The following is a 27,617-nucleotide window of genomic DNA, read 5'->3' on the forward strand; positions in this document are numbered from 1 at the left end:
CTGGTAAAGACCAGGCATCAATAGAGAAAGGATGACAAGTAGGGGTCCTGGTGGGCCCTGTGGGCAGGGTGAACCCTTTAGCCCCAGACTGTGGTGAGGGGAAAGGGGACAGGGAGAGGGGCACTTCTGAGCCAAGGCAATGGCCCTTTACTGACTGGCACAGGGCACCATAGGGCACGGTTAATTCTGTGTGCCCTGCCCGCTCTCAGCCCTCTTAAGGCTGAGCCTGCCAACCCGGGACCCTAAAAGGCTGTGTCCAGGGCCTCAACCTCCTCACATTTCAGAGGTGACCCTGTTATCCCCGGGAGGAGGGAGAGGTCCCCAACTATCAGGATTCCGAGGAGGAGAGGAGGCAGAGAAGCGAGGAGCGTGGCACGGAGCTGTCTTCTCCCCAAGGAGGGCAGGGGTTGAGGCTGGAACATGGAGACCTGCGGAGGCAGACACCAGAAGACCCGCGCACAGACGCACGCAGCCCCTGGGGCCTCGTAAACCAGATTCCAGGCGCTCTTGGCCTGGCTACCGCAAGTCCTGCTCCCCCTGGGCCGGCGCAGGGAAGCTATGCTGAGGAGGATCCGGGCCTGGCCCAGGGCCCTGCCTCCTCGGGAAAACAGCACCATATTAGCACTTAGCCTGTGAGGCTGGGGTGGGCGGGCGGCAGGAAGGGCCTCGGGTGCCAGAGGAATGAGCCCCCTTTCTGCTGGATCCCAGAGGGCCATCACCCTAAACCTAGGTGCCTGTCCACCACTCTGCGCATGTGTTCCGGCTCCTGCCAGGGCTAGCAGACCTTACCTGGGATCTTGGAGGTGGCGGGATAACCAGGGAAGACATGTCATGGCAGAGTGGGCCTGGGGGCGTGCACAGGCCAGACCCAGCAGCCGTCTGGCAGCCAGGGCTTTCGGGCCAGCTCAACGTCTCCCCCCGCCGTTCACATCCGTCAGTGCCCTGGGTGGGCCCCAGAGCCGCTCAAACCATGTCTGGCACTTCCATCGTCAGCATGGCTCCAGGAAGAAGGTGCTTTCATCCCCTGCACTGTAGCAACGAGGACTCTGAATCACAGGTCACCTGCCACCCGGGCTCATGAGGCCAGGTGGAGGGTCTGGCACTGCCCCAGGTTGCTGGGTGTTGTGGTCCTTGTCACTGGTGCGACCGGCTAAGGGGACATCAGCCCTCAGGTGCTCCCCATCGGCCACACACATCCCGCCCCCACACCAGCCTTCTGAGAGTCCTCACCACCCTTGAATAAAGGCCCCTTTCATGTTTCCCTCCCGTGTCCCTCTTCCACTCACTACCTCCAGGATGGCCTGTAAGCTGTTCCCTCAGCCTGGACTCTGGGCTCACAAGAAGTCAGACTGTAAGCTGTGGAGCCTCGTTTCCTGGGTTCAAATCCCCCCTGTGCCACTTTCTGGCTGTAGGGTCTTGGGCCAGTGACCTCCTTCTCCTCTAGCCTCTGTTTCCTCATCTTTGAACTTGGGGTTAGTTTGGCACCTGCCCCACAGAGTGGCTGTCAGGACACTGGGGCGACGCAGGCAAGGCCAGAGGTCAGCGTCTGGCTAGAGGTGGCCCTACGGTGTCACTGTCTCAGCCTGCCCCTCCCAGAAGCCTCCTCTGACCACCTGTTCTGTCTCACCTCCCCCATTTCCTATTGTGACTGCTGTAAACACCTGGCCAGATGTCTGCCTGCTCCACCACCTTGAATGCTTACTGACTGAATAAAACGCTAGGTGGTTTGAAGGGCTGGTCACATGGGCCACCAGGCCACCTCCCGAACGCCGGAGCCTCAGGTCCCCTCTCCTTCTTCTGGTGACCAGGCAGACGCAGAACCCAAGACATCACGGACAGCAAGGGATGTGCGCTGGCTGCTTTATTTAAGGGCTTGTGATTGACAGCTGTCCCTATCCCAGCCCTTGCTTCCTCTACAAAAGCAACTGAACATGAAACGGGCTTCCTGGTTACCATGGGGAGGGGGCGGCTCCCTGTCAGGGCCCAGCCCAGGGACCTGGGGAACAGCGGCTTTGAATCCCCGGCCACGGGCACTAGAAGGTGGAGAAGGAGGGCGGGAAGTCCAGTTGAGATGGGCACGGTGCTGGTGAGGAGGCTGGAGAGGTCCTGTTCCAGCCTCTAGTGGGCTTCCCTTGTCCAGGATATCAGGAAACAGTCCCCCAATTCCGCCGGGGGGAGCCAGAGCCCCAAAGCTGGGGGGCCAGGGGCTGCAGGGAACACAGCAAAGGCTTTCGGAGCCAAGTGAGGTCAGTTCAGGCCCCTCAGGCCCAGGAACCCAACACCACCGCGTACCTGTGAGCACACACTCACGGCCACCCGTGACACGTGCAGCCACACACACCCACACCCACTCCACACCCGCACACACACCCACACCCGCACACACACCCACACCCACGCACACACCCACACCCACGCACACCCACTACACACACACACACACACACACACACACACACACACAGGGCTGTGACAGCCCAGGACCCACACCCTGGACCCCTGGAATGTCTCTGGACCAGAACCGAACAGCTGGATCCACAGTAGGCAGGGCTGCTCAGGGGGCGGGTCCTCTGTGTCGCTACTGATTGGCCGCCTCGCAGGCATCTATCCAATCACTGTACACATCCACGGGTTCTGACAGATCTGGGCCACTTAGGTCAAGGGCGGTCATTGGCATTGGAACCCTGCCCTGCATCTTCTCACCCCACAGAAATCACTAGGTGGCACCTGTTCCTCTGGACGGCTTTGGCCCTGCACCAGGGCACACAGTGGGCCAGATGAGCAGGGTCCGGACTCCAGCCCCCTCCCCACCCTCTGGAAAAAGCCCAGGTTTCCAAGGATACACGTTATGGGCGTCTGGAATTCCTCTAGGCACACGGTACAAGAGATGACTCCGGTGTTGCGGGCACGGTCCCTGAAACAGACCAAGAGAAGGGACTGGTGAGCAACGCGTCCTGGGCCTGTGGGTGATGACGCCTTCACCAAGGGAGGCAAGGGGCAGGATGGAGAACAGCGGGGAGGAGGCAGTGGGGAGGCTGGATCCCTTGCCCTGTTCCCCACTCACATTTTCACATCACAAGATTTCTCGTGGTTGCAGAAGGGGCAGGTGAACTGGGTCTCGAGGGTGCCTGTCATCTTCTTCTTGGGAGGCGGCTTTCGTTTTGACTTTCTGCGCCCCATGTCTGCAGGTGGATGAGCCTGTGGGGAGTGGCAAATGTCAGTGGTTTGAGGAAACCACGCAGCGCCCCAGCTCAATGCTCTAGAAAGCAGGCTGGAAAGAGGGTCTGGGACTTGCACCATGGTCCCGGGGCCTCTGCCCTTGAGGGACGAGGCCCTCAGTCCTGATGCAGGAGGACAATTCCCTGTCCCACTCTGGATGGAAGGGGTGAGACGAGGCTCTAACCCCATCTCTCTCACTTGCTGCGTGACCTGGGCAGGTTATTTAAGCTCTCTGTGCCACAGTTTCCTCATCTATAAAACAGAGACAAGGCCAGGCATGGTGGCTTACACCTGTAATCCCAGCCAGCACTTTGGGAAGCTAAGGTGAGAGGATTACTTGATGCCAGGACCTGGATACCAGCCTGGGCAACATAGTGAGGCCTCATCTCTAAAAAAAAAAAAATTGAAAATTAGCCAGGCGTGGTGGTGCAGGCCTGTAGTCCCAGCTACTTGGGAGGCTGAGATGGGAGGATCGCTTGAGCCCAGGAGTTTCAGGTTTCAATGATGATCCAGAGTTATGATCCAGGCACTGCACTCCAGCCTAGGCAACAGGATGAAACTCTGCATCAAAAAAAAAAAAAAAAAAGGCCGAGTGTGGTGGCTCACACTTGTAATCCCAGGACTTTGGAAGGCTGAGGCAGGCGGATCACGAGGTCAGGAATTCGAGACCAGCCTGACCAACACGGTGAAACCCCATCTCTACTAAAAATACAAAAATTAGCTGGCCATAGTGGCAGGCACCCATAACCCCAGCTACTCAGGAGGCTGAGGCAGGAGACTCACCTGAACCCAAGAGGTGGAGACTGCAGTGAGCCGAGATCGCACCATTGCACTCCAGCCTGGGCGACAGAGCAAGACTCCGTCTCAAAAAAAAAAAAAAAAAAAAAAAAAGTCAAAATAAGGTTGCTATCTCAGAGGAGACTTGCGGGGCTGACACCAGGAATGGTAAGTTAAGTACTTAGCACAGAGCTGGCCCATCATCGCTGGCGCCAATACAAGGAAGCCACTGTTCCTGGGGAGGGTGGCATAAGAGACTCCAAGACAAGCCAGCTGTTCAGGGCCGGGCGGAGCCTAAGAGCCTAGGAACTGGTGATTTTATTCTGGCTGCTCCTCTTGGCAAAGGACGTGTAAGTACCATCCAGGAGGAGTGACACTCAGGTTATCTGATGGCCTCGATCCAGATGACAGACTGCAGGGCAGAGAAGTGGGGACAGGCACTTCTGAGGAGAGGAACACTGTGTGAAGGCTCAGGGCAGCTGTCTGTCCCCTGGCAGGTGAGGGAGAGAGGAGGGACAGGTGGGAGGGTTCTGGGTGTTTGGATGGATCCTGGGAGCTACAAGGAGTGAAAGGACAAAGTCACCCTGTGCTTTTGAGGGACTGCGGTGTGAGTCATAATCTGGATGAAGACAAAGTCACAGCCAGGACAGGGCTGTTGGGGTAGAGATGGCAGAGGGTGAGAGAGAGGAGACGTGGCGGCGGAGCGAGTGAGTGTGACGAGAGAAGGAAAGTCCAGGATGACTCCCAAGGTTGTGGAGGGGACATAGTGGCTAGGGGGACAAGGTGGCATCATTCTCTGATGTCTAACACATAGGAAGGACAGGGTTTTGGAGAAAATGATGGGGTTGGGTGGCAGAGGGATATCTAGGAACAGATGTCCAGGAGGCAGGTGGGTGGGGAAACAGCAGCAGTTACCACTGAGCCCAACTCCCCTGCGAGGCACGGTGCTCAGGGCACTGTGTTTGCCATCCCTGAGCCTCCTATGACACCTCCTCCAACACACACACACACACACACGACTGCTGGTTCTAGCATTGTTCCACTGTGACAGGGGAGGTCAGCAGCCTGCCAGGGTCTTCCAGAATAAACAGTGGAGTTTCATTCATTATCTGCTGATCACTTCCTATGTAATACCCCCAACTCTTTTTTTTTTTTTTTTTTTGAGATGGAGTCTTGCTCTGCCGCCCAGGTTGGAGTGCAGTGGCATGATCTCGACCCACTGCAACCTCCACCTCCCGGCTTCAAATGATTCTCCTGCCTCAGCCTCCCGAGTAGCTGGGAGTACAGGCATGCACTACCACGCGTGGCTAATTTTTTGTATTTTTAGTAGAGATGGGGTTTCACCGTGTTAGCCAGGATGGTCTCGATCTCCTGACCTCGTGATCTGCCGTCTCGGCCTCCCAAAGTGCTGGGATTACAGGCGTGAGCCACCGCGCCCGGCCAACACCCCCAACTCTTAACTGTGATGCTTCCAGTTCACTGAGTAAATAGAAGCAATCCAAAGACAGCTCCTAGGACCAACTCATTCAGCCATTCACCCACCCTCTTTATTTATCTAAGAGATGAGGTCTCGCTCTGTTGCCCAGGCTGGAGTGCAGTGGCATGATCACAGCTTGCTAAAGCCTCAATCCTCTGGCCTCAGCCTGCTCAGTAGCTGGGACAACAGGTGTGTGCCACCATGCCCAGCTTCGGCATGCCTCCTTTACTATGGAAGTAAGTTCCTGCAAAAACAATTTGTTCATTCTGCCCTGGCTCCCATCCCCTTTTCTTTGAGCAACATCAAATTTTCCAGCTCCACTGGATCACTCTCACACACTTGTTATTACCTCTCTCCTCATTTAAAAAGCGGGAAAAAAAAATCTCTTCATCCTCTTCCAGCTATGATCCTTTTCTCTGCAGGCTGTTTTAGTGTACAGCCATCTGCATTCCCACCCATCTCTCTGCACCCCTTGCCTCCAAACTTAGGTCACTGGTGGCTCCATACTGCAAATCCCAATGGCAGTCCTCCCATTCCAGAGGTCCTTCCTCCCCTGAGAGCACATGTGGCTCTCAGGATGCCATGTGCTCCCTGTCCTCTGCCTCACTGGTGGCTCCTGCTAGTCTCCTATGCTCCTGCCTCTCTGCCAACTTGCTCCAATGAAGAGAGCACGTGAGTTTGGGCCAGGCGCTGTGGCTCACGTTTATAATCCCAGCACTTTGGGAGGCCGAGGTGGGCAGATCACTTGAGGTTAGAAGTTGGAGACCAGCCTGGCCAACATGGTGAAACCCCATTTCTACTAAAAATACAAAAATTAGCTGGGCGTGGTGGCACATGCCTGTAATCCCAGCTACTAGAGAGGCTGAGGCAGGAGAATCACTTGAACCCGGGAGGCGGAGGTTGCAGTGAGCCCAGGCACTCCAGCCTGGGCAACAGAGCAAAAAGCCCATGAGTTTAATTGTTGGATCCTCTCCTTTCTGGCTACACTCACCACATGAAGATTTCACCCAGTCTTAGGGCTTCATGCCTACTCTACACTGAGGCCACCTGCTTCTCCAGCCTTGAGTCTGAATTGCAGACTCTGATCTATCTGCCTCAGCCACACCTCCACCTGATGTCTAACTTCCACCTAAGATTAAACACATCATGTCCAAAACCAAGCCCCTGACATCGCGACCTGCTCTTCCACAGTCTTCCTCACCTCAGCTAACAGCAATTCCATCTTTCCGGATAATCAAATCAGAAACCTTGGATTCATCCTCAATGTCTTTTTCCCTCACACATTCCTTATGCGATCCTCCCCCTGCCCCTCTACCTCTGAAATATAAATTAGCCGCGGCACCACGCCCAGCTAATTTTTGTATTTTTTGTAGAGACAGGGACCCACCATGTTGCCCAGGCTGGTCTGGAACTCCTGGGCTCAAGCGATACTCCCGCCTCGGCCTCCCAAAGTGCTGGCATTACAAGCATGAGCCACCGTGCCCAGCAATAACCATTATTGAATAAATCACTCAATCAGTTTGCTTGTAACTCTATCACTTTGGGAGGTCACGCCCGTAATCTCATCACTTTGGGAGGCCCAGGTGGGAAGATCGCTTGAAGCCAGGAGTTCCAGACCAGCCTGGGAGACAGAGTGAGACCCTTGATCTCTATAAAATTACAAAAATTAGCCGCGAGTCTGTAGTCCCAGCTACTCGGCAAGCTGAAGTGGGAAGCTTGCGCCCAGGAGGTCGAGGCTGCAATGAGCTATGATCGCGCCACTGCACTCCAGCCTCGGCGACACAGCAAGACTCAGTCTCAAAAAAAAAAAAAAAAAAAAAAAAAGTCCAAACAAAATCTACGGATGAGCCCCAGAAGCTCATTTTGCCCAGGGACTACAGTCCCCCCATCCCATGAATGGGGTCTGGCTTGCACAAGGAACGCAGAGGCCTCAGTCTGTCCTGTGACAACGTTAAGTCCAAGCGCGCCAAAAGGGGATGGCAGAGGAGTCATCCCCCGAATCTGCTGGTACCCAAGAGGTGGGGGGTTGGCTGTTCCTCCAGACTCACTAAAGCTTCGGCATCGCCTCCCGACGGCCGCCGGGAGGAGCCAGGCGTCCCGGTAGTCGCGCTTGGAAGGATGGGGTCGGGGGGAGTCAGTCTCCCCGACCGGCTTTCCCCCAAGCTCGAGGTCCCAGGAGCCTCCTCCAGGACCCCGAAAACGCACGGAGTAGAGGAACTTCCAGTCCTGCCCAGCCCCAACGCCCACTCGCAGGAGCCGCACCAGCACTCACCTTCTCCAGCTGCGAAAGCTCCGTTCACCCGGGAGACAGTGACTTCCGACTCCTGCCGGAAGCGGAAACCCCTCTCCTACTTTCAGGTCCCGGCCACCCCCACCCCGGACAGCCCAGCAAATAGGCCCTGCCTCCTTCGCCGCTGCTCTGAACGCACGCGTACTCAAATAGGAGCGCTCCGACGGAGGCGCAGTGCGCCTGCGCAAGAGCGGGTGCGTATTTGCCTGTAGCTACGCGCGATGCCAGTACTTCTGGTCAGTTCCCGGGAGCGGCAAGTGAGGAATATGAAATAACCTTATGGCTGAATCAGGGTGAAGGGGAAGCTTGTAAGCATGGAAGACGCTCTACTCAAACTAAAAAGTTCAAGTTCTGATCCAGCAGATGAAGAGGGAGGCCTGAGAGGCTGCTGTTCTAACTCGCTCCCAGGTGACTTCCATGCTGCTGATCCGCGGACCACATTTTGAGTGCCCAGATTGTAATAGATGAGGTTGAGTGGACAGGCTGGGGCCAGATTCCATGGAGCCTCGTGGGCCGTGTTAAAGATTTTTATTTTTTATTTTTGTTTTATTTTATTTTATTTTTTTGAGACGGAGTCTCACTTTGTCGCCCAGGCTGGAGTGCAGTGGCTCGATTTCGGCCCACTGCAACCTCCGCCTCCCAGGTTCAAGTGATTCTTCTACCTCAGCCTCCCGAGTAGCTGGGATTACAGGCGCCGGTCACCGCGCCCGGCTAATTTTTGTAGTTTTTTTTTTTTTTTTTTTTTGAGTAGGGATGGGGTCTCACCATCTTGGCCAGGCTGGTCTTGAACTCCTGACCTCCTGATCCACCCGCCTCGGCCTCCCAAAGTGCTGGGATTACAGGCGTGAGCCACCGCGCCCGGGCAAGGACTTTTATTGGTTTTTATTTTTGGTTTTGTTTTTTTCTGAGACAGGGTCTCGCTCTGTCGCCCAGGCTGGAGTGCAGTGACGCCATATGGACTCACTGCAACCTTAGCCTCCCGGGTTCAAGCGATCCTCCTGCCTCAGCCTCTTAAGTAGCTGTGATTACAGGTGCGCACTACCATGCCTGGCTAATTTTTGTATTTTTAGTAGAGATGGGGTTTCACCATGTTGGTCAGGCTGGTCTCGAACTCCTGACCTCAAGTGATCCATCCGCCTCGGCCTCTCAAATTGTTGGGATTACAGGCGTGAGCCACCACACCTGGCCTGAAAAAGATATTTCAAGATGGAGAGAGAGAGGGGTTAGCTGTGTCACGTGTCCCTGAGTTGAAGAAGATGAGGAAAGAGAATTGACAGTTGAGTTTGGCAAGGGTCTGGTCCCTGCGGACCTTGATAAGAGCTGTTGCATTAGAGTGTTCAGGAAGATAATTTGTAATGAAATGTATTTCGAATACAGATGCTCTTTGACTTACGATGGGTTACATCCCGATAAACCTATCATAATCAAGTTGAAAAATCTTAGAACCATCAAGTCAGGGGCTGTCTGTAGAGGGATCTCTAGGATATCCCCTAGGGGGCAGTGTTACCCTGGTAACTGTCAAGTGTAACCAGTGGAACTGCCCTCCTGTGAGACCCTTTTTCAGTGCTAGAGCAAACTAGAATACACACAGGATGGAATCATACTATACAGTTACCGTGCAACTTGCTATTTCCACTTAACCATCTATACACATATACCTAACTTGTGTTTTTAGTAGCTACATGATTCATAGTGCAACTCTGCCATAGTATAATCAACCATTATCCTACTGATGGACAATTCCTGGACTTTTCTGAGTTTTGCCACTGTGATGATGCAGTAAATGTCCCTGAATCAACATCCTTAAGACTGGATCTTTAGTGAAGCATAGTTTTCAAAAAATGACATTTGTGAGTACAGTGTCTCACCCCAGTAACCCCAGCACTTTGGGAGGCCGAGGTGGGAGGACTGCTTGAGCCCAGGAGTTTGAGGCTAGCATGGGCAACATAGTGAAATCCTGTCTCTAAAAATAAAATAAAATAAAATAAAAAACAATAAATGATGGCCGGGTATGGTGGCTCACACCTGTAATCCCAGCACTTTTTTGTTTTTGCTTTTTTTTTTTTTTTTGAGACAGAGTCTTGCTCTGTGGCCCAGGCTGGAGTGCAGTGGCATGATCTCGGCTCACTACAACCTCCACCTCCTGGATTCAAGCAATTCTCCTGCCTCAGCCTCCTGAGTACCTAGGATTACAGGCGTGTGCCAACATGCCTGGCTAATTTTTGTATTTTTAGTAAAGATGGGGTTTCACCATGTTGGCCAGGCTGGTCTTGAACTCCTGACCTTGTCATCTGCCTGCCTTGGCCTCCCAAAGTGCTGGGATTACAGGCGTGAGCCATGGCGCCTGGCCCATCCCAGCACTTTGGGAGGCCAAGACGGGTGGATAACCTGAGGTCAGGAGTTCAAGACTAGCCTGACCAACATGGTAAAACCTTGTCTCTACTAAAAATACAAAAATTAGCTGGGCATGGTGGCAGGCACCTGTAATCCCAGCTACTCAGGAGGCCGAGGCAGGAGAATCACTTGAACCCCGGGAGGCAGAGGTTGCAGTGAGCCGAGATCGCGCCACTGCACTCCAGCCTGGGCAACAAGAGTGAAACTCCATCTCAAAAAAAAAAAAAAAAAGACATTGAGTCACAGGATGTATATATCTTTCATTTTGTTCATGATTGCCACATTAGTTTTCTCTTTTTCTCTCCTTTCATCCCTTCCCTCTCTTACTTCCCTCCTTCCCAGCTTTGTTGGATGTAATTGACTGAATATGAACTGCTCATATTTAAACCATGCCTGGCCGAAATTGCATGTTTTGACATACAGGTATATCATTAAAACATGACCATAATCAAGACAATTATTTCCATCACCCTAAGAAATTTCCTCTTACCAGTAGCCGAGTGTGATGGCTTATGCCTGTAATCCTAGCACCTTGGGAGGCCGAGGTGTGCGAATCACGTGAAGACAGGAGTTTGAGACCAGCCTGGGCAACACGGTGAAACCCCTTGTAGTCTCCACTACAAATACAAAAATTAGCCAGACATAGTGGTACATGCCTGTAGTCCCAGCTACTGGGGAGGCTGAGGCTGGAGAATCACTTGAACCCGGGAGGCGGAGGCTGCAGTGAGCCAAGATTGTGCCACTGCACTCCAGCCTGGGTGACAGATCAAGACTCAGTCTTATAAAAAAAAAAAAAAAAAAAAAAAAAGAAATTTTCTCTTGCCCTTTTGTGCTCTGTCCCCTACTCCAGCCCCTGGCCCTAACTGATTTGTTTTTGGTTCCTATAACTTTGTCTTTTTCAGAAAGTCATATAAGCTGAATCATACAACGTGTAGCCTTTTGAGCTGGGCTTCTTTCCCCAGCATAAGATGTTTGAAACTCACTCATGTTCCCAGCATTTTGGGAGGCCAAGGCGGGTGGATTGCTTGAGGTCAGAAGTTCAAGACCAGCCTGGCCAACATGGTGGAAACCCCATTTCTACTAAAAATACGAAAATTAGCTGGATGTGTTGGTGTGTGCCTGTAATCCCAGCTACTTGGGAGGCCAAGCCAGGAGAATCACTTGAAACCAGGAGGTGGAGGTTGCAGTGAGCCGAGATCACGCTATTGCACTCCAGCCTGGGCGACAGAGCCAGACTCTGTCTCAAAAAAAAAAAAAAGAAAGAAAGGAACTCACTCGTGTTGTTGGATATATCAGCAGTTTGTTTCTTTTTTGTTTTCTTTTGAGATGGGGTCCCACTCTGTCACCCAGACTGGAGTGCAGTGGCACCATCATGGTTCACTGTAGCCTCAACTTCCCAGACTCCAGCAGTCCTCCCACCTCAGCTTCCCAAGTAGCGGGGATTACACCTGTGCACCACCACGCCCAGTTAATTTTTGTGTTTTTTGTAAAGACAAGGTTTTGCCATGTTGCCCAGGCTGGTCTCGAACTCCTGGACTCAAGCAATCCACCTGCCTTGGCCTTTCAAAGTGCTTGGATTATAGGCATGATTATTATTCAGTTGTATTTTGTTATATGAATGTCCCACACTTTGTTTATCTTTTCACCTGTTAGTGACCTGTTTTTTGCATTGTTGCCGGTGTTGAACAATTATTAGAGCTGTTATGAACCATTTCTTTCATTTTGAGGGTGGCAGATGACACCACTCCAAAATATGCCACTTTGGCATATGGATTGTTTCAGCTAAGGGCACTTGAAAAACAGTAGGTGCAGGAAGAGCACTCTGACCTCCCTCTTTTCTCTGGAAAACGAGATAAACCCCCATATGGAAGATGCCCTCCCCATCCCAGAAAGAAAGTAAAATTCTTTTTAGACAGGGTCTCATCCTGTTGCCCAGGCTGGAGTGAAGTGGTGTGATATCCACTTCCTGCAACCTCACTGCAACCTCCACCTCCTAGTCTTAAGCGATCCTCTCACCTTGTCCCCAAAATAGCTGGGATCACAGGCGCCCACCACCATGCCCAGCTAATTTTTTTGTATTTTTGGTAGACACAGGGTTTCACTAAGTTGCCTAGGCTGGTGTCCAGCTCCTGAGCTCAAGTGATCCACCTGCTTCTGCCTCCCAAAGTGCTGGGATTACAGGCCTGAGCCACCGAGCCCAGCCCTAGAGCGTACAATTCTTATCACCAGAAGATAGGGAGTCAAAGCTGAGGAAAAAATGTACAAACAAACCTTGTTAAACGAACCCTTATTTTTCTAGTTATTTTTCTAGTTATTTTTCCACCATTAACTGCTCTAGCCCAAACCCCTTTGTCTTGTCACATTTTCATAATTTACTACCCTTTTAAAACTTTATTTATAATATTTATTTATAATTTTAAAATTTATTTATATATTTATTTAGAGACGGGGCCTTACTCTGCTGCCCAGGCTGGAGTACAGTGGCACAATCATAGCTGATTGCAGCCTCAAACTCCTGGGCTCAAGCGAAACTCCCACGTCAGCCTCCTGAGTACCTGGGACTAGAGGTGCGTGCCACCCAGCTAATTTTATTTTCTGTTGTTTTAGAGATGGGGTCTCCCTGTGTTGTCCAGGCTGTTCTTGAACTCCTGGGTCCAAGCAATCCTCCCACCTTGGCCTCCCGAAGTGTTGGGATTACTAGTATGAGCCACCACGCCCATCTATAATTTACTACTTTTTTTTTTTTTTTTTTTTTTTGAGAAGTCTGGCTCTGTTGCCCAGGCTAGAGTCCAGTGGTGCGATCTCAGCTCACTGCAACCTTTGCCTCCCAGGTTCAAGTGATTCTTCTGCCTCAGCCTCCCAAGTAGCTGGAATTACAGGTATGTGCCACCATGCCTGGCTAATTTTTGTATTTTTAGTAGAGATGGGGTTTCTCCATGTTGATTAGGCTGGTCTCAAACTCCCAACCTCAGGTGATCTGCCCACCTTGGCCTCCCAAAGTGTTGGGATTACAGGCATGAGCCACCATGTCCATCCGTAATTTTCTACTGTTTGTCCAATACAGTAAATAAGTGTTTGACTGTAACTGCTTCTTTGGGTCTTCCTTTTCAGGGCTCCCATGTCCCATAGAACTTATGTTAAATATATTTCTATGCTTTTCTCCTATTAATTGATCAAATGTCAGTTTAAGTCTTAGGCCCAGCCAGAGATCTAAGAGGGTAGAGGAGAAATCTTGCCTTCCCTCCACAGGTCTTTGTGTGGATGTTCATTTGCATCTTTCTCTGTGATTGCTTGCTTGCTTGCTTGATTGATTTTGAGACAGGGTCTCACTCTGTGGCCCAGGCGGAAGTACAGTGGCATGATCATGACTCACTGCAGCCTTGACCTCCCAGGCTCAAGTGATCCTCCCACCTTAGCCCCTGCCCCACCCTCTCCACCCCACCCTCTCAACCCCCTGAGTATCTGGAACTACAGATAAGCACCTCCATGCCTGTTTACTTTTTTATTTTTATTTTTTATTTTTGGTAGAGATGGGATTCACTATGTTTCTCAGGCTGGTCTTGAACCCCTAGGCTCAAGCAATCCACCCACCATGGCCTCCCAAAGTGCTGGGATTACAGGCATGAGCCACCACATCCTGCCTCCCTGAAATATTTGATTCCTTCGGAATTTATTTTTGTATGTGGTCTAAGGTAGGGTTCAGGTTTTGTCTCATTCCAGTGCAAACTGACAAGGCAAATAACACCTCCTTTTCCATGAAGTTGCAATGCGACCTTGAACCTATATTATGTTCTTAAATAAATCTTCCTGAATTTGTTCTTGGATTCCCTCAGTATTTTCCTGAGTCAATGCTATATTGTTTTTGTATTTGTTTCTACTTTCTCTCTTGATATTTTCCCGAGCCAATGTTTTTTTTTTTTTAATTTTTTTTATTTTAGAGACAGGATCTCACTCCATCATCCAGGCTCAGGCTGGAATGCTGTGGTGTGATCATTGCTCACTGTAGCCTCCAGCACCTGGGCTCGAGGGATCTTCCCACCTCAGCCTCCTAAATAGCTGGAACTACAGGCGTACACCTCCATGCCTGGTTAATTTATGTATTTTTTTTTAAGTTGGGGCCTTGCTGTGTTGCCCAGGCTGGTCTTGAATTCCTGGCCTTAAGTGATCCTCACATCTTAGCCTTCCAAAGTGCTGGGATTGCGAGTATGAGCCACCACATCTTACCCTGAGTCAATGTCAATGTCCTTTTTTTTTTTTTTTTTGAGACGGTGTCTTGCTCTGTCACCCAAGCTGGAGTGCAGTGGCGCAATCTCGGCTCACTACAACCTCTGCCTCCAGGGTTCAAGTGATTCTCCTGCCTCAGCAGCCTCCCAAGTAGCTGGGATTACAGGCGCCCACCATCACACCTGGCTAATTTTTGTATTTTTAGTAGAGACAGGGTTTCGCTACGTTGGCCAGGCTGGTCTTGAACTCCTGACCTCAGGTGATCCACCCGCCTCGGCCTCCCACAGTGCTGGGATTACAGGCGTGAGCCACCACACCTGACCCTGAGCCAGTGTGTTACTATTTTGATGACTGTATGTTTTGCTCTTGGTAAGGCAGGTATCTCACCTTCTTATTCATGATTCTTGGCCTGGGATGCTGTTTAGGAAGTGGACATGGCCTGAGTGTCAAGTGACAGACAGCCTACTGGCTGCATGAGAATGCCAGTCCCTTTTTCAGCCTCTAGTTTGACAAGCAGAGTGGCAAGATGATAGTGTCTGTGACAGCTGAAATCAGGAGTGGTTGGTTGCTCAGGAGGATCGAGAAGAGATGAAACCCTGCCACTTGCCTGAGGGACTCTGCTGTCTCGTTTCTTGCAGGTTAAAAGGCATCTTTCCAAAAATGGCTGAACATGGTGTGGTGGCTATGCCTGTAATCCCAGCATTTTGGGAGGCCGAAGTGAGAGGATCACTTGAGGACAGGAGTTCAAGACCAGTTTGGGCAACCTAGGGAGACTCCATCTCTCTTTTTTTTTTTTTTTTTTTTGAGATGGAGTCTTGCTCTGTCGCCCAGGCTGGAGTGCGGTGGCGCGATCTTGGCTCACTGCAAGCTCCACCTCCCGGGTTCACACCATTCTCCTGCCTCTCAGCCTCCCGAGTAGCTGGGACCACAGGCGCCCTCCACCACGCCCGGCTAATTTTTTTGTGCGTGTGTTTTTAGTAGAGACAGGGTTTCACTGTGTTAGCCAGGATGGTCTCGATCTCCTGACCTCGTGATCTGCCCTCCTCGGCCTCCCAAACCGCTGGGATTACAGGCGTGAGCCACCGCGCCTGGCATTTTTTTTTTTTTTTTTTTTTTTTTTTTGGAGACAGAGTCTCAGTCCATTGCCCAGGCTGAGTGCAGTGGTGTGATCTCGACTCACTGCAACCTCCACCTCCCGGGTTCAAGCAGTTCTCCCACCTTAGCCTCCCAAGTATCTAGGGTTACAGGTGCACACCACCGTGTCTGGCTAATTTTTGTATTTTTTGGTAGAGGAGGGATTTCACCATGTTGACCAGGCTAGTCTCGAACTCCTGACTTCAGGTGATCCGCCCGCCTTGGCCTCCCAAAGTGCTGGGATTACAGGCGTGATGTACCGTGCCCGAACCCCATTTCTTAAAATAAATAAATTAGGCCGGGTGCAGTGGTTCGTGGCTATAATCCCAGCACTTCGGGAAGCCGAGATGGACAGATTGCTTGAGCCCAGGAGTTCAAGACCAGCCTGGACAAAGTGGTGAAACCCCCTCTCTACAAAAAATACAAAAATTGGCTGGGTGCAGTGGCTCACGCCTGTAACCCCAGCACTTTGAGAGGCCGAGGTGGGTGGATCACGAGGTCAGGAGATCGAGACCATCCTGGTCAACATGGTGAAACCCTGTCTCTACTAAAAATACAAAATTAGCTGGGCATGGTGGCGCACTTACCTGTAGTCCCAGCTACTCGGGAGGCTGAGGCAGGAGAATCAATTGAACCTGGGAGGTGGAGGTTGCAGTGAGCCAAGATCCGGCCACTACACTCCAGCCTGGCAACAGAGCAAGACTCTGTCTCAAAAAAAAAAAAAAAAAAAAAAAAAAATTAGCCAGGTGTGGTGGTGTGTGCTTGTAGTCCCAGCTGTTCAGGATGCTTAGGTGGGAGGGAGGATTGCTTGAGCCCCGGAGACGGAAGTTGCAGTGAGCTGTGATCACACTACTGTACTCCGGCCTGACAGCCTGGGCAACAGAGTGAGACCTTGTCTAAAAAAAAGAAAAGTAAAGAAAAAAATAAAATAATTAATTAAGATGGCTGAGTGCTGGCTGGTGTTGTCTCCTCAGCAAGACAGAAGCTCCCTGAGGGCCAGCACCCACCCTGATTTATTCCTCCCAGTGTCCTTGGGTCCCCAGCTGCCTGGCACAGAGCTTTGGTCCTTGGTGCTCGGTAGAAGTGTCTGGCTGATGTAGAGGAGGGAGCCTGAGTTACAATCCCCCCTCCCCTGCCACTCAGTCTTCATGAGACATTGGATGTGTCACTTCTTCTTTCTGTGCTCTGGGCCATGGGAACAGGGTCCTTGGGCTATGATGGTGACCTCTGATTCAGACTCCTGCCTGTCTGGTGCCTCTGAGTCAGTGAGAAGAGACAGGGCAGCTGTGACCTCCCTAGACTGTTGTGGTTAAGATTGAGGGACTGCCACTTCCTAGAAATGACCTTGGCCACAGTGGTTAAGCCGTCCAATCTAAGATAAATATTGTACCAAAAAAATTAAAAAATAAAAACCCACAAAAACACGTCTGAGCTCCTGTAATAGCCTCTGAGAAGCAAGGATGATTCTGGCCCCTGCCTCATGGGCCAGGATCAGAAGTGATGGTAAATGGCAGCTGGAACAAACTCAGGATTGCATTTTGGGGATTTGTTTGTTTGCTTGAGACAGAGTCTTGCTCTGTTACCCAGGCTGGAGTGCAGTGGTACGACCTCGGCCCACTGCAACCTCCGCCTCCTGGGTTCAAGTGATTCTCCTGTCTCAGCCTCCTGAGTAGCTGGAATTACAGGCGCCCGCCACCATGCCAGCTAATTTTTGTATTTTTAGTGGAGACAGCGTTTTGCCATGTTGGCCAGGCTGGTCTCGAACTCCTGATCTCAAGTGATCTGTCCGCCTCAGCCTCCCAAAGTGTTGGGATTACAGGTGTGAGCCACCACCCCTGGCCAGGATTGCATTTTGGAAAGATCACTGCTTAATTATAACAGTTGGCCAGACATGATGGCTCACACCTGTAATCCTGCATTTTGGGAGGCTAAGGAGGAAGGATCACTTGAGGTCAAGAGTTTGAGACCAGCCTAGGCAACATAGCAAGACCCCGTCTCTACAAAATACACACACGCAAAATTAACCAAGAGTGGTGGAGTGAAGCTGTGGTTCCAGCCACTCAGGAGGCAGAGGCAGGAGGATCCCTTGAGCTCAGGAGGTAGAAACTGCAGTGAGCTATGACTGCACCATTGCACTCCAGCCTGGGCAACAGAGTGAGACACTGTTTCAAAAAAAACCAAAAAATTATAACAGTAACACATACACCTTGTAACAAATTCAACAGTATTGACATCTATAAAGTAGCAAATTATACCAAGATACACACACACACACACACACACACACACACACGCGCGCGCGCGCAAAGTAACAAATAAGCCGGAGCAGTAGCTCATGCCTGTAATCTCAGCACTTTAGGAGGCCGACGCGGGTGGATCACCTGAGGTCGGGAATTCAAGATCAGCCTGACCAACATGGAGAAACCCTGTCTCTACTAAAAAATACAAAATTAACCAGGCGTGGTGGCGCATGCCTGTAATCCCAGCTACTCAGGAGGCTGAGGCAGAAGAATCGCTTGAATCTGGGAGGCAGAGGTTGCTGAGCCGAGATCACGTCACTGCACTCCAGCCTGGACAGCAAGAGGGAAACTTCATCTCAAAAAAAAAAAAATAAGTAAAATAACAAATGAAAGGTGACAATTTCACCAAGTGCCTCTCCTCAGAAGTAACCTCAGTTACTTTTTTTTTTTTTTGAGACAGTCTCCCAAACTGGAGTGCAGTGGCGTGATCACAGCTCACTGCAGCCTCCACTTCCCAGACAAGAACAATTCTCGTGCCTCAGCCTCCCAAGTAGCTGGGATTATAGGCATGCATCACTAGGCCTGACTAATTCTTTTGTATTTTTTAGTAGAGGTGGGTTTTTGCCATGTTGGCCAGGCTGGTCTTGAACTCCTGTCCTCAAGTGATCTGCCTGCCCCTACCTACCAAAGTGCTGGGATTACAGGCGTGAGCCACTGCGCTCAGCCCTGTTTACATTTTGTCCAGGTTCATTTCACTCCGCTAGGCAGGCAGCTGGAGCCAAACAACTGGGTCCCTGCCGTGTAGCAGTTGCAAGTGGCGGTTGAGGGTGGGCCAAAGGAGGGGTTCCTGTGCCTTGCCTAGCGCTAATGGCCTGGGTTGCCTGGGGGTGGGTGTTACTTAACTCTCCCTCAGAGGGGAACTGGGCTCCCCCGCAGCTGTCACATCAGGTCTAGCACTCTGCTTTCAGTATAAGAGAAACAGGCCCTGAGATTTTTTTTTTTTTTTTTTTTCCTGAAACGGAGTCTCATTCTGTTTCCCAGGCTGGATTGCAGTGGTGTGATCTCGGGTCACTGCAACCTCCGCCTCCTGGGTTCAAGCGATTCTCCTGCATCAGCCTCCTCAGTAGCTGGGATTACAGGCACGTGCCACCATACCCAGCTAATGTTTTGTATTTTTAGTAGGGACGGGGTTTCACCATGTTGGCCAGGCTGGTCTCCAACTCCTGACCTCAAGTGATCTGCCTGCCTCAGCCTCTCAAAGTGCTGGGATTACAGGTGTGAGCCACTGTGCCCAGCCCTGAGATAATTCTCCTTCTAGAAGTTTTCTTACACATTACTTTCACAGCATTGGTCCAGGGACCACCACTGCAGCCTTGTTGGTAAGAGGGAAATAATTATTTATTTATTTATGTATTTTGAGAAAGAGTCTCGCTCTGTTGCTCAGTCTGGAGTGCAGTGGCGTCATATCGGCTCACTGCCAACCTCCACCTCCCGGGTTCAAGCAGTTCTCCTGTCTCAGCCTCCCAAGTAGCTGGGACTACAAGCACACGCCACCATGCCCAGCTAATTTTTGTATTTTTAGTAGAGACGGGGTTTCACTATATTGGTCAGGCTGGTCTCAAACTCCTGACCTCAGGTGATCCATATGCCTCGGCCTCTCAAAGTGTTGGGATTACAGGTGTGAGCCACCATGCCTGGCCTAGGAGGAAAGATTTAAAAAGCCACGGCTGGGTGCGGTGGCTCACGCCTGTAATCCCAGCACTTTGAGAGGCCGAGGTGGGTGGATCATGAGGTCAGGAGTTCAAGACCAGCTTGGCCAAGATGGCGAAACCCCATCTCTACTAAAAATACAAAAATTAGCTGGGCATGGTGGCGTGTGCTTGTAGTCCCAGCTACTTGGGAGGCTGAGGCAGAGAATTGCTTGAACCTGGGAGGCGGAGGTTGCAATGAGCCAAGATCGTGCCACTGCACTCCAGCCTGGCTGACAGAGTGAGACTCCATCTCAAAAAAAAAAAAAAAAAAACCTCAATGAGGCCGAGCACTTTGGCACTTTGGCTCACGCCTGCAATCCCAGCACTTTGGGAGGTTGAGGCAGGAGGATCACCTGACCCTGTGAATTTGAGGCTGCAGTGAGCTATGATCCTGCCATTGCACTCTAGTCTGAGTGACAGAGCAAGATTCTGTCTCTCAAAACAACCCCCAAAACCAATAAAATCCTGCAAGGGGCACTAGCAAGGAGCCAGTGACATAAGGCAGAAGCTTCGTGGCTGTCAAAAAGAAGGGCGATCTTTTTCCTTGTTCCTGGGAATCCTGCAAACATGTCTGCCCCATAGGTAATGCGTAGACAAGGTCATTTGTTATGACATTGAGGATTGCAAAATTGTTCGAAGTGTTACAGGAAAGGGGTCTCGATCCAGACCCCAACAGAGCATTCTTGGATCTTATGCAAGAAACAATTCAGGACTGGGCACAGTGGCTCATGCCTGTAATCCCAGCACTTTGGGAGGCCAAGGCAGGTGAATCACCTGAGGTCAGGAGTTCAAGACCAGCCTGACCAACATGGTGAAACGCCGTCTCTACTAAAAATACAAAATTAGCCAGGCATGGTGGTGGGGGCCTGTAATCCCAGCTACCTGGGAGGCTGAGGCAGGAGAATTGCTTAATCGGTTGAACCCAGGAGATGGAGGTTGCAGTGAGCCAACATTACACCCATGTACTCCAGTCTGGGTGACAGAGTGAGACTCCATCTCAAAAAAGAAAAAAAAAGTGGAGTGCAGTAACAGGAATGTGTGCAGAACTATGTGTATATTGTGTTGCTTTTGGTGTAAATGGGAATGTGTTTGCAGTGGCATGCCCCTGTAATCTCATCTATTCGGGAGGCTGAGATGGATCACTTGAGCCCAGGAGCTCAAGACCAGCCTGGGCAACATAGCAAAACTCTGTCTCTGAAAAACAGTCTGGAAGCAATAGCTCATGCCTGTAATCCCAACACTTTGGGAGGCTGAGGCGGGAAGGTCACGAGGTCAGGACATTGAGACCATCCTGGCCAACATGGTGAAACCCCATCTCTACTAAAAATACAAAAATTGCCAGGCGCGGTGGCTCACTCCTGTAATCCCAGCACTTTGGGAGGCTGAGGCAGGTGGATCACGAGGTCGGGAGATTGAGACCATCCTGGCTAACACGATGAAACCCCATCTCTATTTAAAAATACAAAAAACGAGCCGGGCGTGGTGGCAGGCACCTGTAATCCCAGCTACTTGGGAGGCTGAGGCAGGAGAATGGTGTGAACCCGGGAGGCAGAGCTTGCAGTGAGCCGAGATCACGCCACTGCACTCCAGCCTGGGCGACAGAGCAAGACTCCGTCTCAAAAAAAAAAAAAAAAAAAAAAAATTAGCTGGGCGTGGTGGCGCGTGCCTATAATCCCAGCTACTTGGGAGGCTGAGGCAGGAGAATTGCTTGAATCTGGGAGTTGGAGGTTTCAGCGAGCCAAGATCACGCCACTGCACTCCAGCCTGGTGACAGAGTGAGACTCCATCTCAAAAAAAAAAAAAAAAAGAAAAGAATAAAGGGAATGTTTTGATTATGGAGGCATAGACTATATAGAGAAAGAAAATGATTAATATTAGTTGCCCCTGGGGTGGAGGAAGACTTGCTTTATGTTGTACCCTTCTTTCTGCTTGGATTTTATTGAATTAATTTTTTTTTTTTTGAGACAGAGTCTTGCTCTATCACCCAGGCTGGAGTGCAGTGGCACAATCTCAGCTCACTGCAATCTCCACCCTCACCTGTCCACCCCCTTTACCCCCAAACCCCCCAGGCTCAAGTGATTCTCTCGCCTCAGCCTCCCAAGTAGCTGGGATTACAGTCATGTGTCACCACGCCTAGATAAGTTTTGTATTTTTAGTAGAGATGGGGTTTCACCATGATGGCCAGGCTGGTCTCGAACTTCTGACCTCAAGTGATCCGACCACCTAGGCCTTGCAAAGTGCTGGTATTACAGGCGTGAGCCATCGTGCCTGGCCTATTTTATTTACTTATTTTTTTTGAGACAGATTCTTGCTCTGTCACCCAGGCTGGAGTACAGTGGCACAATCTCAGCTCATTGCAACCTCCGCCTCGTAGGTTCAAGCAATTCTCCTGCCTCAGCTTCCTGAGTGGCTAGGAGCATAGGCTCCTGCCACCACAACTGGCCAATTTTTTTTTTTTCAGGCAGAGTTTAACTCTTGTTGCCCAGGCTGTAGTGCAGTGGCGCAATCTTGACTCACTGCAGCCTCCACCTCCCAGATGCAAGTGATTCTCCTGCCTCAGACTCCTGAGTAGCTGGGATTACAGGCACTCGCCAGCAAGCCTGAGTAACTTTTTGTATTTTTAGTGGAGATGGGCTTTCACTATGCTGGCCAGGCTGATCTCGAACTCCTGACCTCAAATAATCCACCTGCTTTGGCCTCCCAAAGTGCTGGGATTACAGATGTGAACCACTGAGCCTGGCCTCTGCTTGGATTTTATTTTTTTTATTTTTTATTTTTTTGAGACGGAGTCTCGCTCTTTCACCCAGGCAGGAGTGCAGTGGCGCTATCTTGGCTCACTGCAAGTTCCGCCTCCTGGGTTCACACTATTCTCCTGCCTCAGCCTCCCGAGTAGCTGGGACTACAGGCACCCGCCGCCACACCTGGCTAATTTTTTTGTAGTTTTAGTAGAGACGGGGTTTCACCATGTTAGTCAGGATGGTCTCGATCTCCTGACCTCGTGATCCGCCCACCTTGGCCTCCCAAAGTGCTGGGATTACAGGTGTGAGCCACCGTGCCCAGCGGGTTTTATAATCACATCCATGGATAAGGCAACTTGGTCATGGATGGGGTAAGAGATGGAGGCAAGGAACAGCAGCTCAGGGGAGCCCAGCCACTCTAACCAGGAGAACATAACACACCAGTGGCACTGGTTCAGCCTTGGCAACTATTCTTTTATTGAACATCAGTAACAGAAAGATGCTTGATTTAGGAGGAAGCTTTCCCTCCCTCCCTCCCCCATTGCACCCCGGAACTCAGCAAAGGTGAGCCAGCCACAGAGCATAACACTGTGGCTGGGGCACATGTCCATGTGTGTTTCACATACGTGGGCATCTGTGCCACAGGGTCATGTGGCACCACAGTTCATCAGCTGTGTTTCCCCTTCCTGCCCTGCTGCAGCACCACAGGTTGGAGGAAAAGCCTGCCTGTGAGCAGGGTCCCGGCAGGGCCCACCCACCCAACAGTGGAGATCGGGCCTCAGAGCTGGGCAGTCATGGGAGTTCAGGGCCTGGCTCGCCTCGGCAGGCTGGTCTTAAAGAGGGACTTGCCCGAGGCCTCGATGTAAGTGACAGTCATCTCTTTGGAGCTGATCTCCACATAGGCAAAGCCACCCAGTGAGTCTTCAGTCCCATAGTGGAAGCGCAGATAGCCGTTGGGGACCTTGCGCTGGTGCCGCTTTGAGGGGTCCATGAAATTCCCAGCCCCACTCAGCACGTAGCCCACGCCATTCTCATCTTGCAGGTACTGAGGATGGAGGACAAGGGGTCAGTGGAGACCCAGCTTTGAGCAGAGCCCTGCCTAAGGTCCAGGGCTCGATCTGGCCCTAACCACAGAGTCACCTTGAGGTATGTAACCCCTCCTGGCTTCAATTTCCTGACTTTTAGGAGTGTATTAATCCTATTTCATAGGTAGAGCACTTAGTAAGAAATTGGTGGCCAGGTGTGGTGGCTCATGCCTGTAATCCCAGCACTTTGGGAGGCTGAGGGGATGGATTGCTTGAGCCCAGGAATTTGAGACCAGCCTGGGCAACATAGTGAGACCTCGCCTCTACAAAAAAATGCGCAAGGGCCGGGTGCAGTGGCTCATGCGTATAATCCCAGCACTTTGGGAGGCCGAGGCGGGCAGATCACTTGAGGTCAGGAGTTTGAGATCAGCCTGGCCAACATGGTGAAACCCCGTCTCTACTAAAATATAAAAATTAGCAAGGTTTGGTGGCCCATGCTTGTAATCCCAGCTACTTGGGAGGCTGAGACAGGAGAATTGCTTGAACCCAGGAGGCGGAGGTTGCAGTGAGTTGAGATCATGCCACTGCACTCCCTCTCAAAAAAAAAAAAAAAAAGCAAAAATTATCTGCACGTGGTGGCCCACGCCTGTAGTGTCAGCTACTCTGGAGGCTGAAGTGGGAGGTTCACCTGAGCCCGGGAGATTGAAGCTGCAGTAAGCCCCGATTGCACCACTGCACTCCAGCCTGGGTGAAAAACAATGAAACCTTGTCTCCAAAAAAAAAAAAAAAAAAAAAAGAGCTTAAAAAAGAAAGAAAGAAATTGGCAATTCGAAGATATTATTCTGGCTTTGGAGTGTTTTCCTGGTTAGACAGCAAGATTTGAGGGACAGTCTAGACATTCTGAAGGCCACAGGAGACCCTCAAACAGCAGGAGGACCCCAGCCATGTGGACATCAGCTGGGATGGGGACCCCCCTCACCCAGCTCCCACCCCACCCACAGGGCCCTCACCTGCAGATTGTGATCGTGGCCGCACAGGTAGGCGGTGACCCCGTATGTGGCCAGCAGTGGCCGTAGCTGCTTGACCAGGCAGTGGGTAGGCCCGTGCTCGGCTATGGACCACACGGGGTAGTGGCCAGCCACCAGCACGTAGTCCTCCCTGGCCGCCGCCAGCTGTTTCTTGAGCCAGGACAGCTGTGTGCGGGCCAGCTTCACGTCTCGGGGCCTCTCAGGCTGCTGGCTGAGGAAGTCATCTGAGTTGCCACATAGTGTCACTGTGTCCAGCATAAAAATGGCCACAGACACATTGGTCCGTGGGATCTTGAAGTGCAGGCGGTAGAAAGGGCTGGGGAAGTTCCTGTGGAGGGGATAGAGGTCGTGGGTGCACATCTTGGGCGCAGAAGTCCCAGGGTCAGCTCAAGCCACAGGGCCCCTCTGTCCCTGCTATGTGAGGATCTCGGGAGGCAGGGCTGAGGGTGGCTCACCAGCGCTTGGAGATCTTAGAGTATGCAATCTGGGCAGAGACGTTGCCAAGGTGGTCATGGTTTCCGGCTAGCACGTACCAGGGCACTTTGCGAAGGGAGCGGTCAGAGAATACGTCCTCAAAGGTCTCCTGTAGCAAACAGATAGGGCAGGCCTCTTCCCTGGGGTCAGTGGCTACGCTGATCCTCCCACCAAGTCAGGATAAGGGAGACATTGAATGCTCCCGGCGCCCAAAGGTGCCCCATCACCTTCCCTCTGCCCTCTCCAAAGGAAGGTCACTAGGTAAGGCGGCTTCTCCCCACTGCCCGCCCCCACCTCCTGCCCCACTCTGTTGGGCACAGACCTGGAACCTCTTGTCATTGACGTCTTGCACACCAGTGAAGTAAAAATTGTCCCCTAGAGACAGGATGAAGTCTGCACCCAGGATCTGCACAGTCCGAGCGATCTCCTTGGCATTGGCCATTTCCCGGGCCGTGTGGAATGGGGCATTGGGGACCCCTCCCCAGTCACCCACGGCTACAAAGCGCAGGGCAGGGGTGGCACCATCAGCCAGGGAGGGTAGCAACAAGGCTTGCAGGATGAGCAGCGCCGTCCACATGTCCATCTGGGAGAAGAGAGACAAGCATAGGTGGCCCGGGCTGTGACAAGGGCAGGGAGGCCTTGAGACCCCCGCCTGCCCTGAGATAGAGGGAGACTGCTTGCTGCAGGCTGCCCCTGCGGGAACCCCTTGGTGCCCTAATTCTCAGGACATGGCTGCACAAGCTGGCTTAGGGAAGGCGGGGGCGGTCTGTGAGAGGGCGAGCTGCACCAAGATGGCCCTGCAGTCCCATTTCACCCTCCTTCCACCTAGCCTGCCCAGCACTCACCCAGGGGGAGACACAGGCCAGTCACCAGAGGCTCTGAGAGGCTGGTGGGCTCCAGAGTAGAACTGCCGGTCCCTGAGCCTTTATTCCCTGAGGAGGAAGTGGATCATTAGTGAGGATGATGCAGTTTCTCCGAGGGCTGTCCCGGGAGCCCTCCCCTTGGGTCATGTGAGCCCTGGACTTCCCTGGAGCAGGACACGGGATTGGGGTGGGGGTGGGAGGATCTGGGCACACGTGTGCAGCAGCCTCGGCCCACACAGCCCCCAGGTGGACCGGCAGGGGCCTGTTTGTGCTGTAGGCTTGACACGTCCAGGTATCTCTGTATGTCTGTGTATCTCAGTGTGAGTGCGTGTGTGTGTGTGCACACTTGAGAGGCTGTGGCTGTGATTACCCAAGACACATCTCCTGCACCTTCTTTCTCTGAGTAAGGGCTTACCTGTGTGTGTCTGGGTGTGTCTTGCTTCCTGCGTGCAGCTGAGCATGCCTACCTGGGCCTCGGCTCTGTACCTGATGGTGTTGCTGCAGACGTGTATGCTGAGCCTGCGAGGCCTGTGTGGCTTGTCTGCGATGCATGCCTGCGTTCTCACGTGGCACTGGGTGGGAATCCCTATGGATGGAGTTTTGTGTGTGTCCACGTGTGTGTGCCTGGGTTGCATCTCTAGGATGGGTTGCATGTCTGGTGTGGGAGCTGTGTTTGACAACATCTGAGTGGGGGACTCCGCGTGTGTCCCCGTCCTCCCCCTGCCCTCTCTCCACCCCACACATAAACACCAACGGGCTTCCCTTTTCCAGGAAGTCCTGCCCACACCCTCCCCTCCCCCCAGACTCCCATTCCTGCAGGAGGAACCAGGCAGGAGGCAGCTAGCTGGTGATAGCGCGTGACCACAGACCTCTGACCCTCATAGTCTCAGCAGCTGTCTGCAGGCCCTCCACGGGACCGCAGCCTGGGAGGGCAGGAGGCCCTGCACCTGCGGCCGGTCTGACCTGCTCCTCACCTGCCTGCCTGCCTCCTCCGTGCTGGGCGCCGCCGCGACACGTCCCGCGGACATTCACGAGTCCCTTCAGTCCCTGCGAGCGCGGACCCGGGAGAGAGCTCTCATTCAACGCAGAGGGCACTGGCTCACAGATCTCCCCGGGTCACCCTGCGAAGTGCTTGGTCCCCCCCATTCCCAGCCCTGCAGCAGCAACAAACGGGAAGGAAGTGGGTGACGAGGACATGCAGAGACCCCTCCCACGGGGCCGCCCGCATCTCACCTGCCGTCGCGGGGCGGGCGTTGCGGCCGGTGCCCAGCTGCAGATCCGCAGGCGATCGCACTCCTGGCGGCCCCAGCTTTAAGCAGGCAGCGGCCGATCCGTCCTGCTCGAGGGCTCAGGGCTGACCCAGGTGAGCCCTGGCGGGGAGGGCGGGCGCCTCGGCCTCCCCGCCCCGGAACCCTGCACGGCCCAGAGCCGCCACGCCTCCTGGCTGTAGGCTCCGCGTCTGTAAAATGGGCCGATGAACCCCAAAGGTCGGCTCAGACCCACGGACTACAGCTGCAGCTGGGCCAGAAGGGGTGGCCAGGGGAGCCGATTTCATCCTTTTCCTTCCTCCACGCCAACCAGGAGCCTCCATCTGCCTGGGACCCTTTGGGGGCACCCATGGGCCCACAGCCGCAGGACCACAGCACTGGGTGGGGTTTCAGCCCTGGGGCCAAGATCTTGTGAGGTCTGTCATCATCTTCTCCTGTTGTTTTGTTTTTTTGTTTGTTTGTTTGGTTGGTTTTTTTTTTTTTTTTTTGAGACAGAGTCTCGCTCTTTCACCCAGGCCAGACTGCAGTGGCGCGATCTCGGCTCACTGCAAGCTCTGCCTCCCGGGTTCGCGCCATTCTCCTGCCTCAGCACCCCCGAGTAGCTGGGACTCCGGGCGCCGCCACCGCGCCCGGCTAATTTTTTGTATTTTTTAGTAGAGATGGGGTTTCACCGTGTTAGCCAGGATGGTCTCGATCTCCTGACCTCGTGATCCGC

At 52.4% G+C, this 27,617-nt stretch overlaps 2 protein-coding genes across 7 annotated transcripts; both read right to left on the reverse strand.

Moving 5' to 3' along the window:
* Positions 1–1,846: 1,846 nt before the first annotated feature.
* ELOF1 (elongation factor 1) lies at positions 1,847–7,902 on the reverse strand. Of its 4 annotated transcripts, none has more exons than XM_055371893.1 (5): positions 7,746–7,881; positions 4,003–4,082; positions 3,065–3,198; positions 2,844–2,914; positions 1,847–2,643 (listed from the first exon to the last, which is right to left on the reverse strand). In XM_055371893.1, the coding sequence occupies exons 2-5, from the start codon at positions 4,045–4,047 to the stop codon at positions 2,579–2,581; spliced, it is 315 nt and encodes a 104-aa protein (XP_055227868.1). In that variant the 5' UTR covers positions 4,048–4,082; positions 7,746–7,881; the 3' UTR covers positions 1,847–2,578. The 4 variants fall into 4 exon arrangements, with proteins under 4 accessions (XP_055227868.1, XP_055227869.1, XP_063557112.1 ...); XM_055371894.2 differs by lacking the exon at positions 7,746–7,881 and adding an exon at positions 4,178–4,403; XM_063701042.1 differs by lacking the exon at positions 4,003–4,082 and having other exon boundaries at positions 7,746–7,902.
* Positions 7,903–22,682: 14,780 nt separating this feature from the next.
* ACP5 (acid phosphatase 5, tartrate resistant) lies at positions 22,683–27,339 on the reverse strand. Of its 3 annotated transcripts, none has more exons than XM_004060052.5 (7): positions 26,868–27,039; positions 26,609–26,681; positions 25,617–25,703; positions 25,094–25,354; positions 24,753–24,880; positions 24,280–24,625; positions 22,683–23,289 (listed from the first exon to the last, which is right to left on the reverse strand). In XM_004060052.5, the coding sequence occupies exons 4-7, from the start codon at positions 25,352–25,354 to the stop codon at positions 23,047–23,049; spliced, it is 978 nt and encodes a 325-aa protein (XP_004060100.1). In that variant the 5' UTR covers positions 25,617–25,703; positions 26,609–26,681; positions 26,868–27,039; the 3' UTR covers positions 22,683–23,046. The 3 variants fall into 3 exon arrangements, with proteins under 3 accessions (XP_004060100.1, XP_018871567.1, XP_004060098.1); XM_019016022.4 differs by having other exon boundaries at positions 26,609–26,788; XM_004060050.5 differs by lacking the exon at positions 26,609–26,681 and having other exon boundaries at positions 26,868–27,339.
* Between the last annotated feature and the right edge of the window lie 278 nt (positions 27,340–27,617).

Source organism: Gorilla gorilla, chromosome 20 (genome assembly GCF_029281585.2).
Source record: "Gorilla gorilla gorilla isolate KB3781 chromosome 20, NHGRI_mGorGor1-v2.1_pri, whole genome shotgun sequence".
In the NCBI taxonomy this organism is placed as follows: Eukaryota; Metazoa; Chordata; class Mammalia; order Primates; family Hominidae; genus Gorilla; species Gorilla gorilla.

Bases quoted from the DNA above. Each gene is read 5' to 3' on its own strand.
- ACP5 (XM_004060050.5), bottom strand. From the start codon at position 25,354: ATGGACATGTGGACGGCGCTGCTCATCCTGCAAGCCTTGTTGCTACCC. The intron at 24,626-24,752 runs GTGAGCCACCCT...TCCCCTCCACAG, and splicing joins TCTAAGATCTCCAAGCGCTG to GAACTTCCCCAGCCCTTTCT. The intron at 23,290-24,279 runs GTGAGGGCCCTG...CTCCATCCTCAG, and splicing joins GCCACGATCACAATCTGCAG to TACCTGCAAGATGAGAATGG.
- ELOF1 (XM_055371895.2), bottom strand. From the start codon at position 3,408: ATGGGGTTAGAGCCTCGTCTCACCCCTTCCATCCAGAGTGGGACAGGG. The intron at 2,915-3,064 runs GTGAGTGGGGAA...GGTCTGTTTCAG, and splicing joins AAATCTTGTGATGTGAAAAT to GGACCGTGCCCGCAACACCG. The intron at 2,644-2,843 runs GTATCCTTGGAA...TAAGTGGCCCAG, and splicing joins ATTCCAGACGCCCATAACGT to ATCTGTCAGAACCCGTGGAT.